This window comes from Lepidochelys kempii, chromosome 4, assembly GCF_965140265.1.
Source record: "Lepidochelys kempii isolate rLepKem1 chromosome 4, rLepKem1.hap2, whole genome shotgun sequence".
NCBI classification, from domain to species: domain Eukaryota; kingdom Metazoa; phylum Chordata; order Testudines; family Cheloniidae; genus Lepidochelys; species Lepidochelys kempii.
The window spans coordinates 118,440,873-118,459,264 of NC_133259.1; the positions used below are offsets into that span (position 1 = coordinate 118,440,873).

Sequence of the window (18,392 nt, forward strand, 5' to 3'; positions counted from 1 at the left end):
GGTGGGGAGGGAGCTGGGTGTGTGTGTCTTTTCATTCACGTATCCAATACTTTTCATTCACACATACTTTTCGTTCACACATCCAATCATCATCACCGGGAGGCTAAAATATCAAAGGTAAGTAGCAAACTGGCAACTTCGATGCATAAGCTAAAGCTACGCAGAGAAAACTTGCCCAAGACAGGAGAAAATACTCAGAAGCCAAGGCAAAGTCCGGTGTTTCCTGGAAACGCGGTGACTGGTGACTGATAACCACCAATATCAGTCTTGGAATTGAGGGAGAGCTAGAATCATTTGTTTTTAAATATATACAAGTGTAATTGCTTTTGCAGGACTACACCAGGCTGTTAAAATGTTGAAGAAAGCTATGAGTTTTCTTTTTGAAAAAAACTTTTGAAAAATGTAATCCTGACCAGCTCTGATCATATCAAAGTTCTCCGCTGAATCGATTTATTCAGAAATCAAATGCTTGCAAATACTCCTTGGAGGAAATATACCACAATTAAAGAACCGGATGCAAGTGCATAAAGTTTCTTTTCCATTGAACTAGAGCTCTCTTTACATTTAATTAAATGGTTCCACCTATTAACATCTTCTCAACTAAAAGCAAATTTATTAGAGCATAAGCTTTCGTGAGCTAAAGCTCACTTCACCAGATGCACAGAATGGAACATATTATACACACACACACACACACACATATACAGATACCTTGGAAGTTACAAACTGTGAGAGGCTAATTAGTTAAGATGAGCTATTATCAGCAGGAGAAAAAAAACTTTTGTAGTGGTAATCAAGATGGCCCATTCAGACAGTTAACAAGAAGGTGTGAAAAGAAAAGGAGTACTTGTGGCACCTTAGAGACTAACCAATTTATTTGAGCATGAGCTTTCGTGAGCTACATAAATTGGTTAGTCTCTAAGGTGCCACAAGTACTCCTTTTCTTTTTGCGAATACAGACTAACACGGCTGTTACTCTGAAAGAAGGTGTGAGGATACTTAGCTTAAGGAAGTAGATTCAATATGTGTAATGACCCAGCCACTCCCAGTCTCTATTCAAACCCAAGTTAATGATATCTAGTTTGCATATTAATTCAAGCTCAACGGTTTCTCCTTGGAGTCTGTTTTTGAAGTTTTTCTGTTGCAAAATTGCCACCCTTAAATCTTTTACTGAGTGGCCACAGAGGTTGAAGTGTTCTCCTACCGGTTTTTGAATGTTATGATTCCTTGATTCCTGATGTCCACCGGTAGGAGCTGTAGCTCACGAAAGCTTATGCTCAAATAAATTTGTTAGTCTCTAAGGTGCCACAAGTACTCCTTTTCTTTTTGCGAATACAGACTAACACTGCTACTCTGAAACTTCAACTTCTGTGGCCACTCAGTAAAAGATTTAAGGGTGGCAATTTTGCAACAGAAAAGCTTCAAAAAGAGACTCCAACGAGAAACTGCTGAGCTTGAATTAATATGCAAACTAGATACCATTAATTTGGGTTTGAACAGAGACTGGGAGTGGCTGGGTCATTACACATATTGAATCTATTTCCCTATGTTAAGTATCCTCACACCTTCTTGTCAACTGTCTAAATGGGCCATCTTGATTATCCCTACAAAAGTTTTTTTCTCCTGCTGATAATAGCTCATCTTAATTAATTAACCTCTTACAGTTTGTATGGTAATTTCCACCTTATCTGTATGTATATATCTATATCTATCTTACTATATGTTCCATTCTATACATCCGATGAAGTGAGCTGTAGCTCACGAAAGCTTATGCTTTAATAAATTGGTTAGTCTCTAAGGTGCCACAAGTACTCCTTTTCTTTTTGCGAATACAGACTAACACGGCTGCTACTCTGAAACCTGTCAACTAAAAGGCTACCTTTGTTAGAAATTGCTTGTGCACAGAAACTAGAGAGGTTTGGGAAGGAAGAGCTGGGAAAATCACTTTATACTGCAGGGAATGATGAAGAGGGCTTATAACACATTTCTATCAGGGTGAAATTCACCTCATAGAAGGCTTATGTACCACTAAATCCCAAATGAAACATCAAAATATAACTGTAGTGGGTATTAAGTGGTGCATCGGCATAATGCATACCTTCTGCCCAGTGGTGAATTCCATCTGAGGGGTGTATTTCACTGAAATATAATTAAGAAAATTCTGCATTATATTCACCACCACCCCAAATTTTTTTTACAAATTATGAAACAGAATATAAAAGGCTCTCTGAAAGATTTTTTTCCATATAAAGGCTTTATATACACTCCTTGCTAAGTACAGTAGACAGATTGGTTTGCTCCCAGAGTAGTATAAAAACCTTCTTGGGGGGCAGGGAATGTTTCTTACTATGTGTTTGTATAGTATGTATAACACAGTGGGGCTATGATCTTAGCTGGGGTTCCTAGGACGTGCTGCAATACCAATATGAAATAATAAGAAAATATTGTAAACAGTGCATCTAATAGGAAGAGAAATCACTAACCACATCTCCATGTTTTACATATAATGCAAAGGAATGACTAATTACAAAAAAGGTGCCATCTTAATTGTAAAATGATGTACCTTAGTTTAATTCAAATACTGAGCTGCAGTACCATTGTAAATGTGAAATCCACTATATAATTTTATTATTTTAATAAAATAGCAGACATTAAGGCCAGAAGTCAGCATGTTGATCTTCTAATTAAATTTCCTGTAAAACGAAGATCAAAGAATTTCGCCCAGATTTTCTGCATCAAACTCACTAGCTTCTAGCTGAGGTAGACCATATTGTTTAGGAAGACATCCAAGCTTGATTTATAGACTCTGTATAAAGGAGAATTTATTACAGTCCTTGGTAATCTGCTCCAAATTAACCCCCCACCCTTACAAACAAACAAAGATAACAGAACCCATTTTACAATTACACAAAAAATTTTCTGTCTTATTCTTGCATTCATATGAACAGCTACATTTTCGGGGCAAAATCATGGCCCCATTGGAGACAATGGGAGCTTTGCCATTGACTTAAGGAGATCATGATTTCACACCATAAACAAAGTTAAATCATCTAACTGAACTTTCTGCTTGGGAGTTTCAGTAAAATGGCAGGTCTCTCTGAGTGGCATCAGCACCAGTTACAGTTATGGAGGTAGTAGCAGGCATGTATAATAAATAAATTGGTTTGAAAAATTCCTACAAAGAAACACTCCATATATATATATATATATATATTTTTTTTCTAATTTAGTAAATATTTATAAACTTTCTAAAGTGCAGTAACTAATGACAGCAGGCTTCCTTTAAAGAGGGGTGAGGACAATCTCCAAAAGAAGTTTCATTCATTTCTTCAGAGCCGAAGGATGGTGGACAAGCAACGGGACTTCAAGGGTGGGGTTGAAAAGCAGGAAACAACGAAGCTCTGTAGGATTTTGACAAAGATACAGAAAGCCATTTTTTTTCCGTCCAAAAAAAAAAAAAAAAAAGCCTTCAAAATTGTTTGAAAGTTGAGAGAAGACATAAAAAGGAGTTTGCAGATATAAAGGGGAAAAGGTGGGCAGCAAGGCCCTGATTCAGTAAGGCTCTTGCCTTCAATGGGACAAAACTCACTTGCTTAAACTTGGGCATTTGCTTACGTACCTTGCTGAATTGGAGCCCAAATTTGATATCTACCATCTTTGACAGTATCCCTTTAATACCTGACTATCTTTTTTCTTTCACAAGCAACTAGGCTCATGGATTTACAAGCCAGCAAGCATGATAGTTCATGAGAAAGAGATAAAGGTCAGTTAGCAACGTTTTAGTTTTTGAGCTCTTTAGCTTAAAGTCCGCAACATGTACAGAACTGTAGGTTATGCACAAATGCAGATATGCTGTTTCTTGACAGTTCCACACAACTCTTACCTACCAAATGCCTTTGGCTACAGGATTTCATTAGTTATTCGCACTTAAGCATTCAGTGTGATTTCATGGTGAGGCAAGGGGTTAAATATATTTTTAAGCCAATGATTCTTGATTTGGTCCATGCAACACTCTGAGATGACTTGTAGTGTCTTTTATTAGCATATTTTATCACTGTCACTTTCCTTACCAATGGATTTTGGTTTTAAACCAACTTCATAGATTATTCTATTTTCCCCCTCAACACAAACTCAAGCACTGCTCAACGTACATTTCTGATGGAGGCTTAATAGTAAGTAAGACTCCAGGGATCAAATCCTGTGCTGATTTATGCCTTGTACAACCACACAGACATGAAAGCTGTTGCACAGGATGTTAGTCAGGGCAGAATTTGGCCCAGGGTATTGAATACTGGGAACGAATGAGGCAAACATTGCTTGCTACAGGCCTCTGTACATTATTAAATCCTAGACAGGCTGATTGAAAGGAACTATGAGAACGCAGCGAAGACTGCCTGACACAGGATGCACCAGGTATCCAGATATTCATAGATTATAAAGTCAGAAAGGACCAACGTGATCATATAGTCTGACCTCAGAATTAAAGGAGTCATAGTTCCCCCATTGGCAGGGCACCGCTAGTGTCCGGCACTGAAGCTGACCCCTAAGCCATCAAGCCAGTTGTGGCTGGGCATATTTAGCCTGAGTACCTAGGGGTACACAGTTTATGCAAGTGACAGAGGCTTCTTGCTTCTCCCCAAGAGGCACAGCAAACAATAATATTTATTTCTTAGCATGCATCACGCAAGTAGTTTATAGGGAAACTAATTAAATATCTGGGTGTTTCACTACACACACCAAATACACAAGTCCTTTGCTTCCTGAACTCCAGAAAAATCTTTATTTCTGTAAGAAATATGGGCAATGCCCATACAAAAACTAATGGCCAGATTTTCCAAGAGTGCATCCAACAGCTTCTATGCAGACACCCAAATTAAGAAGCCAGATCTGTAAAAGTGTTCAGCAGCTGGGAGCTTCCTGAATGGGAGCTAAGCCCTTTTACAATTCAGTATGATTTTGGCACGATGAGCACGTTTTATGCTCCGGATAGCTTCAGTTTTGACTTCAAACCTCCCATGGTCTCCTGCTCCCATAAAAAAAGAATTGGCTTTTCCTAGAAACAGCAGAACATTATAAACAAGGCCCATGCCAACTCCCCTGCCCCAGGTTGGTTCACTCATTTTCTATGAACAAAAACAAGCGACTCCATTCTACAAGGTGCACTGCTGCCTAATTGTGTATGTCTAACTGCCCCTCTGCCTACTCATGGTGAGTTGGTTAATTTCTTGTAGGTATTAGAAGTAAAAGTGGGTCTTGAGGAGAAATTTGAAGGCGGAGAAGGTAGTATTAGTCTAACAGCTTAATTCAGGGAGGGCATTCTTTACTTAATTTACAAAGGAAACCTCTTTTTTGCTTTACATTTGGATTGGCACTAATAATAATGATTAATGAGTGACTGCACATCTGGCCCATCTCGAACATTGGCTCTATTCATTTCCACAGTGGCTTTGTTCCATTTCTGTTGTTATTATACACCTACAGAGGGGCTTCCTAATCTTTGATGAGATGTGAAGACTCAGAATTCAGAGTCCTATAAACCATACATGGAATTGTTTGTCTTTGTCTTTGCACCTGGGTCTCTGCACCATAGTTTATCCTCCAATTAAGGGCAAGTTAACTGCTTCTTTTCTCTCCACAGAAAGCATTGTCTTCCACGACTTTAGTTACTAGTATTTATGGAGGAAGTGTGACTATATACATATAGTCTTCACAGAGAGAATACAGATCACCACAGGTAGTGTTTTTGTCTTTCTTTTCTAGGGGCAGAGGTTGAGATAAGTCTTTGGGATCCCCTCCCCCTGGGGGCCTCTCTCAATGCTCTGTCTCACAGCCCTGCCCCACAGCAATCTTTTGAACGGCTTCACTAAATCTCAACCTCTAGTGGCACAGATGACATAGCTTTTACTATGGACTGTTAACAGCTTGATGCCCTGCCTCCTCCCCTCAGGGGAAATGTCTTTGGGAGCTTCAGTGGCCTACAGCCCCTTCTAATGGAAAGAAGGATGGGCCAATGGTTAGGGCACTAGCTTAGGACTTGGGTTCTATTCGCTGGTCCGCCACAGACTTCTTGTGCAATCTTGAAAAATTTACTTAGCCTCCCTGTGCCTCAGGTCCCCACCTGTAAAATTGGGATAACAGTACTTCCCAACCTCACATGGGTGGTTGAGAGGATAAATACCTTAAAAGATTGTAAAGTGAATTGAGAGCTACTGATTGGAGCCAGATATATTTATCAGAGCAGCCATAAAAATAAAGCTGCTCAGACACCATTGGAATTCAATGGAATCAGTTGTTCTGCAAATGTTTGAATTTATTCTCTTACTCTTCCATTCATTCCTAGTTATAGGCAATAACATCAGCAGGGAATAGTTGGACTGGACTATAGCAATAGCATAAGCCATCATTTTTTGCAGTCAGAGAAAATATGCAATTTAGAACCTGCATTTGTGTAATTAAGAGCCATGTGGTCAGAGCAAGATATAAGGAAACAAGGATGCAAGACATTAATTCCATTATACTGTTTTTCATTATGGAAGGACCAAGTAAAAAACCTGAGCCTGGAAGGACCCAAATCTACAACCTTTAAATGTCCTCAAAGCCCTAACATGCCAATGTATTACCTACTGCACTATTTCAGGTTTAATTCTCACTTTTCACATATACAATGTCTGTTACTTCATTTTATTCTACTCACTGAAGTACCAGCACTCCATGGTAGTGACATACTAATCCCAGTTGGATACCTCATGAAAGACTTAGTTTACTGACATGCCTGCTTTATAGAGAAGCCAAGGCTTATCAACACAAAAGTGGGGAGCAACAGATAATCCAGCCCCTGTTCTGGGACATCCAGTGACAAGATATTCCAATAGCAGCATTGTCAACAGGGCCAGAAAAAGCATATGACCAAATTTTTTGTCCGTTGCTTTTTGTTTTCCTTGCTCTGATTTACATCTGCTTTGGTTTACTACCTGCTTTTACTATTTGAGAGAAATATTTGAGTGAAATGCTTCCACATCCCACTGCTTGCTATTATAATCTTGTCTTTTCTGAAGCTGAGAAAACACTGTTGGAAGTGCCACTATTAGAAGTGTTGGTTCAAAAATCATTGGTTTGCTATTCAACGTATTAACAATTAAAACAATATGTGTCACTTTAGCAGTTACAGAGAGCACAGATTATAAAGCTGTTTATTTGATGACTAATCCTGGAATGTGCTGAACACATCTTGAAGGAGTGCAGCGTGCCCTCAAAATCAGACTTCTAAAAAGAGATCTGATTTTCTGAAGGTAAAGATGACTTTAAAATCCTGGCCCTGAATCAACTTGTTGAAAAATTATTCTATTTCCAGCCATTTTCTTTTACACCAAAACCCATCTTTATTTGAATATACTATACTTATTGCCTACTTCATATTACTTTCACTGAGCTTTAGTAGAAAATCAAATATTGATGAAGAAAGTCTCCTGGTGTTTTGATAAAGACACTCTTTCTTACAGGAAGTATAAAGCATGCCTGGTTTGCAAAGACTGGGCCATATGGAGCTATGTTGATTTACACCAGCTGAGGATCTGGCCTGGTATTTCTAATGTAACAGGACGACAGGGTTCTTCTGTTGGCCGACTTGATAAGCAGATGCTAGAACCTTGCCGGTGAAGGCTAATTGATTCCTGCTTGCAACTTGGAGGGCTGAATTGGATGGAGGCAACATGAGGTGAAGTGCCATCCTAGGGGAAGACTATAGCAAGCTTGCGCTGTTGTTGAGACAATAGCAGTTGGGAGGCTCAGCCAAATAAACGTTTTGCCTTGACTCCTTTTTAATCCAACCATTTGGTATGCTAGATAAAGAACTGAGCAGGGAGGTTGACAGAATTTATTTGGGTGAAGTACTGTCGTGTAGAGATCTGATGTTTTAAAGAGCAATTCCACTTTTGAATGTCTGCATTTAATAGTAATCTATGTAGCAGATTATATTTATGGTTTTCTCAGTGCTGTGGTTCAGTTTGCTTTGTTAGGGAGCAAGAAGTTAAGTAGTTTACTCATTGTAGAAGCTTATTCTGAACTTTCAGGGAATTGTTTCAGCTGGAACCGTAAATATCCAGACCACAATAAAGGGCTAAGTACAGCTTGGTAAATAATTTAGGTTTCAATTATAAACAAAATCCTAACAAAATCCTAATTCAGAAGTCAATCCTACTTGATGAGAAAATAATCTCAAGGAATTTTTCTTCTTTTCTTAATTGACTCTGGGTCTGAATAACACTGGTGCCAAGAAGAAAGGCACCAGAAATTTGGTATCTAGTAGGTTTGTTTATAGATGGAGCCATTAATGTATGTGTAGACTGAGAAGGCTCAGGGCAAATGTGTGATATCCTCCATCCACCCTTTGAACTTATTTATGTTACTAATAATAGACTGGAGATACAAATTGTTTCTTTCTAAGTTTTTCTGATGTTTTTCTTTTTCCCTTTTGTCCTTTTTATTTACAGTCTCCAAAGAGAATATGGTTTGGGATAAATGAGATAAATCTAAAGAGACAGGATTCAATGGAAGGAGGGTTTTAAAAGTGACTTCGCTTTAATCTGTCCGCTCAGTTATCTCTGGATTGATATTATTGCCTGTTTTTGTTCTGGTTTTCTCTGTTTTTTCTCTTCATAAGGCTTTCTCTGTTCTTATCTTATCAGTAAATGTTCATAATTAGTTGTAAAGAATAATACTGTATTTCCATTTACTTTGAATTGTTATTATAAAACGGTATTTCTTACAAGTTCTCACTAAAGTCTTAAACCATTGATATATAGGCATCTAGTTATTTGCACAAAAGGGAATCAAGCTACAATTCAGTATCAGTCTTACTCTAGCACCGCCCACAAAAAACTTCAGTTACAGGGTTAGGTCCCGATCCTGCAAATACATGCATGTGGATAGTCTCATTGAACTCAATGGAACTCATGAGTAAAACTCACTACTGCGAAGAGGGCCAGCACTAGGCCTTTTGGCTACTGAAGTTCAACTGAACATCTATTTTGGAGGTTCTGGTGGTACACAGACCAGTGCTTGTTCTCTGCTCACAGGTATATGAACCCCACGTTTTTAACGTTACTCTCATGTTTAAATGTGTGCAGGATCAAGACTTCACTGTGTATTTTTGATTTCCATATTTTCTGAGAGTATTCATCTGCTTTCGTAAATACGTTTTAATGTATTGATTTTCACAGTCTGTTAACTGTAACTGCAGCAGAGTGACATTCTAGGGCAGTCCAGTGGACACCAGAGAGGTCAGGCAGCAGTCGTGTCTGGGGAAAAGAGGTCTGACTACAACAGCAGCTGCAGATCCCAAGTACCTCAGCAAACTGGGAATAAGATATCTCAAAGTTGGATACACTGTGGCACATGGAATTAGTAAACACTTCTAAAAGTGTCGCTGCAATAATTAATTAAGTAATTATTAAGTAGCACTAGTAGATGGTGTAGAAAAGCTGAACTATTTCAGTTCAAAACCCCATAAATGTAACGGGGGCAGAATGGTAGAACCAAATGAATAAGAGGGGTACCTCCTTGATGGCCTATGGAAGATGTTTTGCTTATGAGCCTCCCCGTGGATTCCTGGCTTTTGTCTCTTTCAAAATATACTTTTTTATAGTCTAAAAATAATTTTTTTTATTTGGAACACATACCTGCAAAGAGCACACACAAAACAGGCTGGGTGGTAGGTTTTCCCCAGTGCTGAAACCACTTCCCCCTCAATGAATTCATCACAGCTGATGCACCGTGTGCCATAGAGTCTTTGATAGTCCAAAGTACAGATGTAGTCTCCCTGTCTCACAAAAAATCCTCCTTGAGCCAGGTCACATCCACAAGCTACATGGAGAGAAATGGAAAAGATTTAGAGGACTGAAAGAGTGGAACTGTATCTATAATAAGATGAATCTTCATTCACGATCAGCACATATATATATATATATATATATTATATATATATATATATATCAGATCTTCAAGCACAGGCATCTTAATATTTGGGGCTCCTGAACACAAGACACCAATGAGTCAGAAGGTTGCTACGCTTATGGTTTTCATCTGTGATCTACATTAAATAAGCTTGTTTTATTCCATATAGAAAAACTAACATCACAGCAGAGAGCCTGAGGCCTGGTCTACACTCCAGGTTTAGGTCGATGTAAGCTGCCTTGTGTTGACCTACCTGTGGAAGTGTCTTCGCTTAAATTTGGCTTCTGCTGACATAAATGCCTCTCTATGCCCATTTGGTATCAGCACCTCCCCGAGCGGTGTTGAGTCATGGTAGGCACTGCACTTTTACATCAACTGTTACTGACTTTCAGGAGACATCCCACAATGCCCCACACTGACAATACAACTGATGCAAGCACTCCTGGTGAGGACACGCACCACCAACACAAGGAGCCAACTGTGCCCACACACAAGTGGTTTAATAACTGCAGTGGCTGTATGCAGACATAAATTAGGTCAACATAATTTTGTAGCATAAACATGGCCTGAGTGCAGAGAGATAAGCCTCTAGATGAGGGGCTACTTTGGGATGCTGTTAGGAGATGCCCCTTGACCACCACATGCAACACCCACCATTGCCGTCAACAAGATTTACAAAAGGAAGGGATTTAAACCCTCATTCTCCAAAGCAAAAACCAGTCAGTAATTTAGAGATTAGAAACTTTTCCTATTGTTTATTCCATAACTGCCCATTACAGGATTCCTATGAGGCATCCAGTACTGGCAAATGACGGAGACAGAACAGCAACCTGGATAGACGACTGGTCTGCTGTGGTACGGCAATTCCTGTGTTCCTGTGTACAAGGATGGTGTAAGGACATTGGGGAGAGTGAGCAAGATGACGTCTTGGGAAGGCACTCTCAATGTAACTGATACACACTACATACAAAGCGTGTGCGTGAGAGGGATCTTTAGGGCCAGCCTTCCCCAAACCGCCTGCGGCAGAAGTGGAGCCCAGCCGATTGTTTTTTTGCAACTCTAGCAATCAGTTCAGCTTTCCATGGCTACGACTGCATGGGAAAAGGATTAGAGACTGGCATTTTTAAAAAAACAAAACAAGCTGAGATTCTCCTTCGCAAAGCCTAAGGCTGGCCCTGCTAACAAAAAGCATGTGCAACCTCAGGAGCTCCCGCCAGTTCATCAGTACAAACAGGGACGGAGCCAGGATCATGTTTTGAGGTTACAGGGGAGGAGGGGAAGGAGAGAGCCAAAAGCTGTCTGCTTGAAATCACAGGAAGAGAGGAATGTCTGCTCTGAACCTTCAAAAAGGCTTGGATTTGGTTGAGAGAAAGGGGAGATGTTCAAATTGGTTCTTATGCTAGGAGGACTGTCAGACCTATCTTGAGTCACCGCAGCATCCTTGTTGTCACGTGCTCTGATGCCACTTCTGGAAGAACTACTTTTAGGAGCAGTACCTGCAATAACCTACAATGTTCAAGGTCAAATTAGGCTGAAATTCAAGATGTAAGAAGGATGGAAGAGGTAAGTGTGTCACCCAGGCAATGCTACCAGTCACACAGCCCACAGAAGGAAAGTGCAGGTGATGCTCATAAACTTCACTGAGTTGTGTGCATGTAATATTAACAGCAGAGCTATCCAGTGTGGCTTAATTTTTAAGTCAGCATTTACAGTATATTGATTGATTTACATTAGCCTTGTTCTTTGTCTCACTTAAGGTCAACAATGAAATCCTCATTCTAACTTTTAAGTTCATTCAGAAGTATGTATCACTCCTGAACATATTTTTTGAGCAATAGCGCATGGCTAGCTACACATCAGCTTTCTGTTATGTATACAGTAGCGTGACAGAAGCATAAATCAAATACGGATTTAAAGGTGTGAATAGGAACTGCCGTTCTGGACTTTTTTAAATTAATGACGCTAATGTTACATTTTAAAATTGCTAGAAGATGAAGTGAGCTGTAGCTCACGAAAGCTTATGCTCAAATAAATTTGTTATTTATGGTGCTACAAGTACTCCTTTTCTTTTTGTGGATACAGACTAACACGGCTGCTACTCTTCCCTCAATACCTTATCTTAGTGGTTGAGGAAGGTCTTGTGAAATTCACAAAGAGTCTAAGACTCAGGTGCCCTAGTGTAAAAGAAGAGCTGATTTGTCCACTTCCTGGACACTACAGTGCTAATAAACAATGGTCACATAAATACCACCCTATACCGGAAACCTACTGACCGCTATTCCTACCTGCATGCCTCCAGCTTTCACCCTGACCACACCACACGATCCATCGTCTACAGCCAAGCTCTGCGATACAACCGCATTTGCTCCAACCCCTCAGACAGAGACAAACACCTACAAGATCTCTGTCAAGCTTTCTTACAACTACAATACCCACCTGCAGAAGTAAAGAAACAGATTGATAGAGCCAGAAGAGTTCCCAGAAGTTACCTACTACAGGACAGGCCTAACAAAGAAAATAACAGAACGCCACTAGCCGTCACCTTCAGCCCCCAACTAAAACCCCTCCAACGCATTATTAAGGATCTACAACCTATCCTAAAGGATGACCCAACACTCTCACAAATCTTGGGAGACAGGCCAGTCCTTGCCTACAGACAGCCCCGCAACCTGAAGCAAATACTCACCAACAACCACATACCACACAACAGAACCACTAACCCAGGAACTTATCCTTGCAACAAAGCCCGTTGCCAACTGTGCCCACATATCTATTCAGGGGACACCATCACAGGGCCTAATAACATCAGCCACACTATCAGAGGCTCGTTCACCTGCACATCCACCAATGTGATATATGCCATCATGTGCCAGCAATGCCCCTCTGCCATGTACATTGGTCAAACTGGACAGTCTCTACGTAAAAGAATAAATGGACACAAATCAGATGTCAAGAATTATAACATTCATAAACCAGTCGGAGAACACTTCAATCTCTCTGGTCACACGATCACAGACATGAAGGTCGCTATCTTAAAACAAAAAAACTTCAAATCCAGACTCCAGCGAGAAACTGCTGAATTGGAATTCATTTGCAAATTGGATACTATTAATTTAGGCTTAAATAGAGACTTGGAGTGGCTAAGTCATTATGCAAGGTAGCCTGTTTCCTCTTGTTTTTTCCTACCCTCCCCCCCCAGATGTTCTGGTTTAACTTGGATTTTAACTTGAAGAGTGGTCAGTTTGGATGAGCTATTACCAGCAGGAGAGTGAGTTTGTGTGTGTATGGGGGTGGGGGGGATGTGAGAACCTGGATTTATGCAGGAAATAGCCCAGCTTAATTGTCATGCACATTGTGTAAAGAGTTATCACTTTGGATGGGCTATCACCAGCAGGAGAGTGAATTTGTGTGGGGGGGTGGAGGGTGAGAAAACCTGGATTTGTGCTGGAAATCACTTTAGATAAGCTATTACCAGCAGGACAGTGGGGTGGGAATAGGTATTGTTTCATATTCTCTGTGTATATATAAAGCCTGCTGCAGTTTCCACGATATGCATCTGAAGAAGTGAGCTGTAGCTCACAAAAGCTTATGCTCTAATAAATTGGTTAGTCTCTAAGGTGCCACAAGTCCTCCTTTTCTTTTTGCGAATACAGACTAACACGGCTGTTACTCTGAGAGCTGATTTGTGTGTTTCCTGTGTACCTTGTAGGCCGGCTCTATTGAACGGCACTGCAAAATTTCCCCCAGAACAAAGAGGATTTCCCAGTGGCTCAAGGACAGTGTTATAGCCCTACACAAGCCCCTCCCATGCAGCACACTGGGTATATTGGAAGGGAAGCGGGGAGAGCATGTAGTCAGAGCACATTGCACACTGACTATTCTAGGCTGCTGCAACAGCCCACTGGGGAAAAAATATAAAAATCTGGCCTCCATTCAGGATTGCTTTCTTGCTTTAAAACCAAAACAAACAATGGCAATTTGTAATTTACAAAGGAGCTAAAAAGAATTTAAAAACAAAGTGTTGTGCGTCCAGGTGTTGAATTTTACAGTTCTGTAATCTAATCATGGTTTTAGCCTTTAGAAAGGAAATATTGCAGTCATATACCATTCCACAGATTAATTTTTCATGAAAGAAGTTTTGTGTACCCAGTTACAACACAGTAAAAGATCTGCAAACTAAAGACTCGCTCTAACTATACACTGACATGACAGATGGTCCATTGTGTCAATGATTCCCAGAAAAAAGTGGCAAATAATGGATCTACTGAGAGGTGGTGGCTTTTGTTGAGCAGTTCTCTCATCGCCTTCTTTCTTCACTCTATCACGCCCCTTCCCCATAGACCCAATCACACTCTGCCCCAAGCTATAGGGATATGGCTGGGAGGAGAAACCTGATGTAGGCAGAGAGTTAAGCTGTATATAAACAGAATTGGCTATCTCTGGCATTGATGGGTCAGAAGGGGTGTACCAATTTCTGTAGAAGAGCAGCTCTTCACACTAATATCCCTCTTCTGCATGGCAATTTACACAATCACAGAGGATCACAACACAACCGCTCAAATATTACAGTACAACATGGAACAGACATGACAAGTAAGATTAGAGCAGGCAGCAACTCACAAGCATTCAATAGAATCTAAAGTGGCCTTAGCTGATTGGAAAATCTGACTCTCAAAAGCAGAACTTGAATGATTCATCTGAACCAAGGGACCTAATTTCAGTGGGATTGCACACATCTAACTGAGGGCTAAATTTGGCCCTGTGTATTTAAAGCTTATCTTAGATCAGCAAGAAATTTTAATGTCTTTGAATTTGTGCATTTCCACCCAACTCTTATCATTACTTAGCAATAATGGGTGTGATATTTAAAAGAACTCACCACTATCCTAACTACTTCAATTCTGAAGCACTTAGAGGAGAGGAAAGTGATCAGGAACAGTCAGCATGGATTCACCAAAGGCAAGTCATGCCTGACTAATCTAATTGCCTTCTATGACGAGATAACTGGCTCTGTAGATGAGGGGAAAGCAGTGGATGTGTTGTTCCTTGACTTTAGCAAAGCTTTTGACATGGTCTCCCACAGTATTCTTGCCAGCAAGTTAAAGAAGTATGGGCTAGATGAATGGACTATAAGGTGAATAGAAAGTTGGCTAGATTGTCAGGCTCAACGGGTAGTGATCAATGGCTGCATGTCTAGCTGGCAGCTGGTATCAAGTGGAGTGTCCCAAGGGTCGGTTCTGGGGCCGGTTTTGTTCAATATCTTCATAAATGATCTGGAGGATGGTGTGGATTGCACCCTCAGCAAGTTTGCAGATGACACTAAACTGTGAGTAGAGGTAGATACGCTGGAGGGTAGGGATAGGATACAGAGGGACCTAGACAAATTAGAGGATTGGGCCAAAAGAAATCTGATGAGGTTCAACAAGGAGAAGTGCAGAGTCCTGCATTTAGGATGGAAGAATCCCATGAACCGCTACAGACTAGGGACCGAATGGCTAGGCAGCAGTTCTGCAGAAAAGGACCTAGGGGTTACAGTGGACGAGAAGCTGGATATGAGTTAACAGTGTGCCCTTGTTGCCAAGAAGGCCAATGGCATTTTGGGATGTATACGTGGGGGCATTGCCAGCAGATCGAGGGACGTGATCATTCCCCTCTATTCAACACTGGTGAGGCCTCATCTGGAGTACTGTGTCCAGTTTTGGGCCCCACACTACAAGAAGGATGTGGAAAAACTGGAAAACGTCCAGTGGAGGGCAACAAAAATGATTAGGGGACTGGAACACATGACTTATGAGGAGAGGCTGAGGGAACTGGGATTGTTTAGTCTGCGGAAGAAAAGAATGAGGGGGGATTTGATAGCTGCTTTCAACTACCTGAAAGGGGGTTCCAAAGAGGATGGATCTAGCCTGTTCTCAGTGGTAGCTAATGACAGAACAAGGAGTAATGGTCTCAAGTTGCAGTGGGGGAGGTTTAGGTTGGATATTAGGAAAAACTTTTTCACTAGGAGGGTGGTGAAACACTGGAATGCTTTACCTAGGGAGGTAGTGGAATCTCCTTCCTTAGATATTTTTAAGGTCAGGCTTGACAAAGCCCCAGCTGGGATGATTTAGTTGGGGATTGGTCCTGCTTTGAACAGGGAGTTGGACTAGACGACCTCCTGAGGTCCCTTCCAACTCTGTTATTCTATGATTCTATGATTCTACTTCCCACAAAGTCAGTGAGTTTTACACCATTGATTCCAATGGGAGAAGAGTTGGGCCAAGTCTGAGTTCTTTTGAAAATCCCACCCACTGTTCTATATGTGTTTAATTTACTATAATGAAGGTTCAAACCTCCATCATGGACCAAGAAGATGTAACATAAGCTAAAAGCTAGACAGTGAAAGATTAAGGAGAGATGTGTATGCTTCTCATTTTATGAAGTGTGTAGAAGTTTAGAAGACTACATTAAGCAACCGTAGTTTTGCTATACACCTTTTGATGCACATTTAACAGGAAACTAAGGAAGTTATAAGAAAAACCCTATCAAAACAGAAACTTTACCTCTTAAAATTAAACTAATCCATTTGTGAATTTCAAAGAATAAAATGTTTGGATTCTGCTTTCAAGCAGATAGTCTTTTCCCACATATAGTTACACTGCAAGCCCCACCCTCCCCTTTGCATTTTATTAATCACACAAATTTATGCAGCAGGTGTTCTTAAAATTCAATCCAGCAGACTCTAGGTGAAGTGTATGCCCCCTTTAACAAAGCGCCAGCTAGAATAGCTATATGATAAGTGATATTTGATCAAGACATTTGAGAAGTTGCAGAATGTTCTTTATGCCCCCAAACAACAGAGGAGACTAATTAGAGAAGACGATAAATGTAGAAGAAAAATTAAAAATAATTTAATGACCGGGGGGTTCTCTAAGGAATATATTGTCAGCCACACGAAGATTCTTCACCTCCTAGTGAATGGAAACATTAATTCTGGTATCTTGTCATTTACGAGCTATTTATACACAGTACTTCAGCTCCAAGTCTAGTAAAACTTCCATGGTACCACAGGATCTTTTAACTTCAGATAAAATGACCTCCAACAAGAAACCTATTAGCACTGGTCAAAATATGAATATGTATTTTCAAAAAACATCAACCACCGGTCAATGCTTGTCAAATGTTGGTAAAAACATAGCAACATTTCTCATTATAGTTTTTTTTTACATTTATTTTTCGTGTGCATAGTTGTCTAGCCAAACGATGGCATCTTCATTGGTGTGGTGCAGTTCTTCTAGGCCACCGCTGACCCTAGTTAGCAGGCATTCCTTGACAATGTATGTCATCGGCTGTGTTGCACCGCAGCTGCACAAAGGGCTGTCACGAAGGCCCCAGCGATACTGGTTGACTGCACAGAGACCTTGCCAGGTCCGGAACCTGTTCGACAGGGACCATTGGCGACAGGGCAGGTCAAAACCAGGCGGGCAAATTGTGGGGTCGGCAACGAGGGACTGGTTGGGGATTATAACAGATATCCATTCCTCTCGCTATTCCTCTCTGTTTTTTTACAAACCAGCCAGCTCAAAAAACAATCTTGGACTTTTCATTTTGAAGTGACTCACTGCCAAACCCCCGCTTTGGCAGTGAGTCTTAGAGTCCAGGTCAACTGTCTCAGGCTCACACTATGGGGCTAAACGTAGTAATGTACATGTTCCTCCTCGAGTTAAATTAGGCTCTGAAAGCTGGTGATGGAGGAAGGTCTCAGAGGCCAGCATCCAGCCTGAGTAGTAAATTCTACCCTGCTATTTTTAGCCCCGTAACACAAGCCCGCAAGCCTGAGTCAATTGACTCAGATTCTGAGACTCGCAACTGTAGGGTATATTTTTTCCAGTGTAGATCCACCCTCAGGGACTAAAGGCCAGATTTGCAAAGGGATGTAGACACCTAAAGATGCAGATAGATACCTATTGGATATTCAAGAGCTCCTACACAGGCTAGGCACCTAACTCCCCTTGCAAACAAGGTTAGATGCTCTTGAAAACCCCACTAGGCACCTACCTGCATTTTTAGGAAACTAACTACCTTTAAAAATCTGGCCCTCAAGCACATGGGCCAAATAATCAGTGGGGTCATTAGATGATTGAGATGCTAAAGGAGCGACCAGGAAAGACAAGGCTGTTGCAGAGAAGCTACATGAATTCTTTACATCGATCTTCACTGCAGAGGATACAAGGGAGATTCCCACACCTGAGTCATTCTTCTTAGGTGACAGGTCAGAGGAACTGTCCCAGATTGAGGTGCCAATAGTAGAGGCTTTGTAACAAACTGATAAATTAAACAGTAATATATCACCAGAACCTGATGGCATGGGCAGTGAGTGACCAGCAGTCTTGGGGAGGCTAGCTCCTGGCTGGCCCACACCTTCAGCCCAGGGCCCTACCCCTCCTGCCCCCCTTCCCCGG

General features: G+C 40.9%; 1 protein-coding gene across 14 annotated transcripts in view; it reads right to left on the reverse strand.

Annotated features, from left to right (window-relative positions):
* Nucleotides 1–18,392, reverse strand: part of ABLIM2 (actin binding LIM protein family member 2) — a 217,245-nt gene that overhangs the window by 133,207 nt on the left and 65,646 nt on the right. For all 14 annotated transcript variants that reach the window (XR_012158735.1, XM_073342609.1, XM_073342605.1 and 11 more), the window contains exon 3: nucleotides 9,678–9,861. Coding sequence is in view for 13 of the 14 variants with exons in the window: in XM_073342609.1 (XP_073198710.1) it covers nucleotides 9,678–9,861 (184 nt within the window). In the remaining variant the exon portion in view is untranslated. The remainder of the gene's footprint in view (nucleotides 1–9,677; nucleotides 9,862–18,392) is intronic.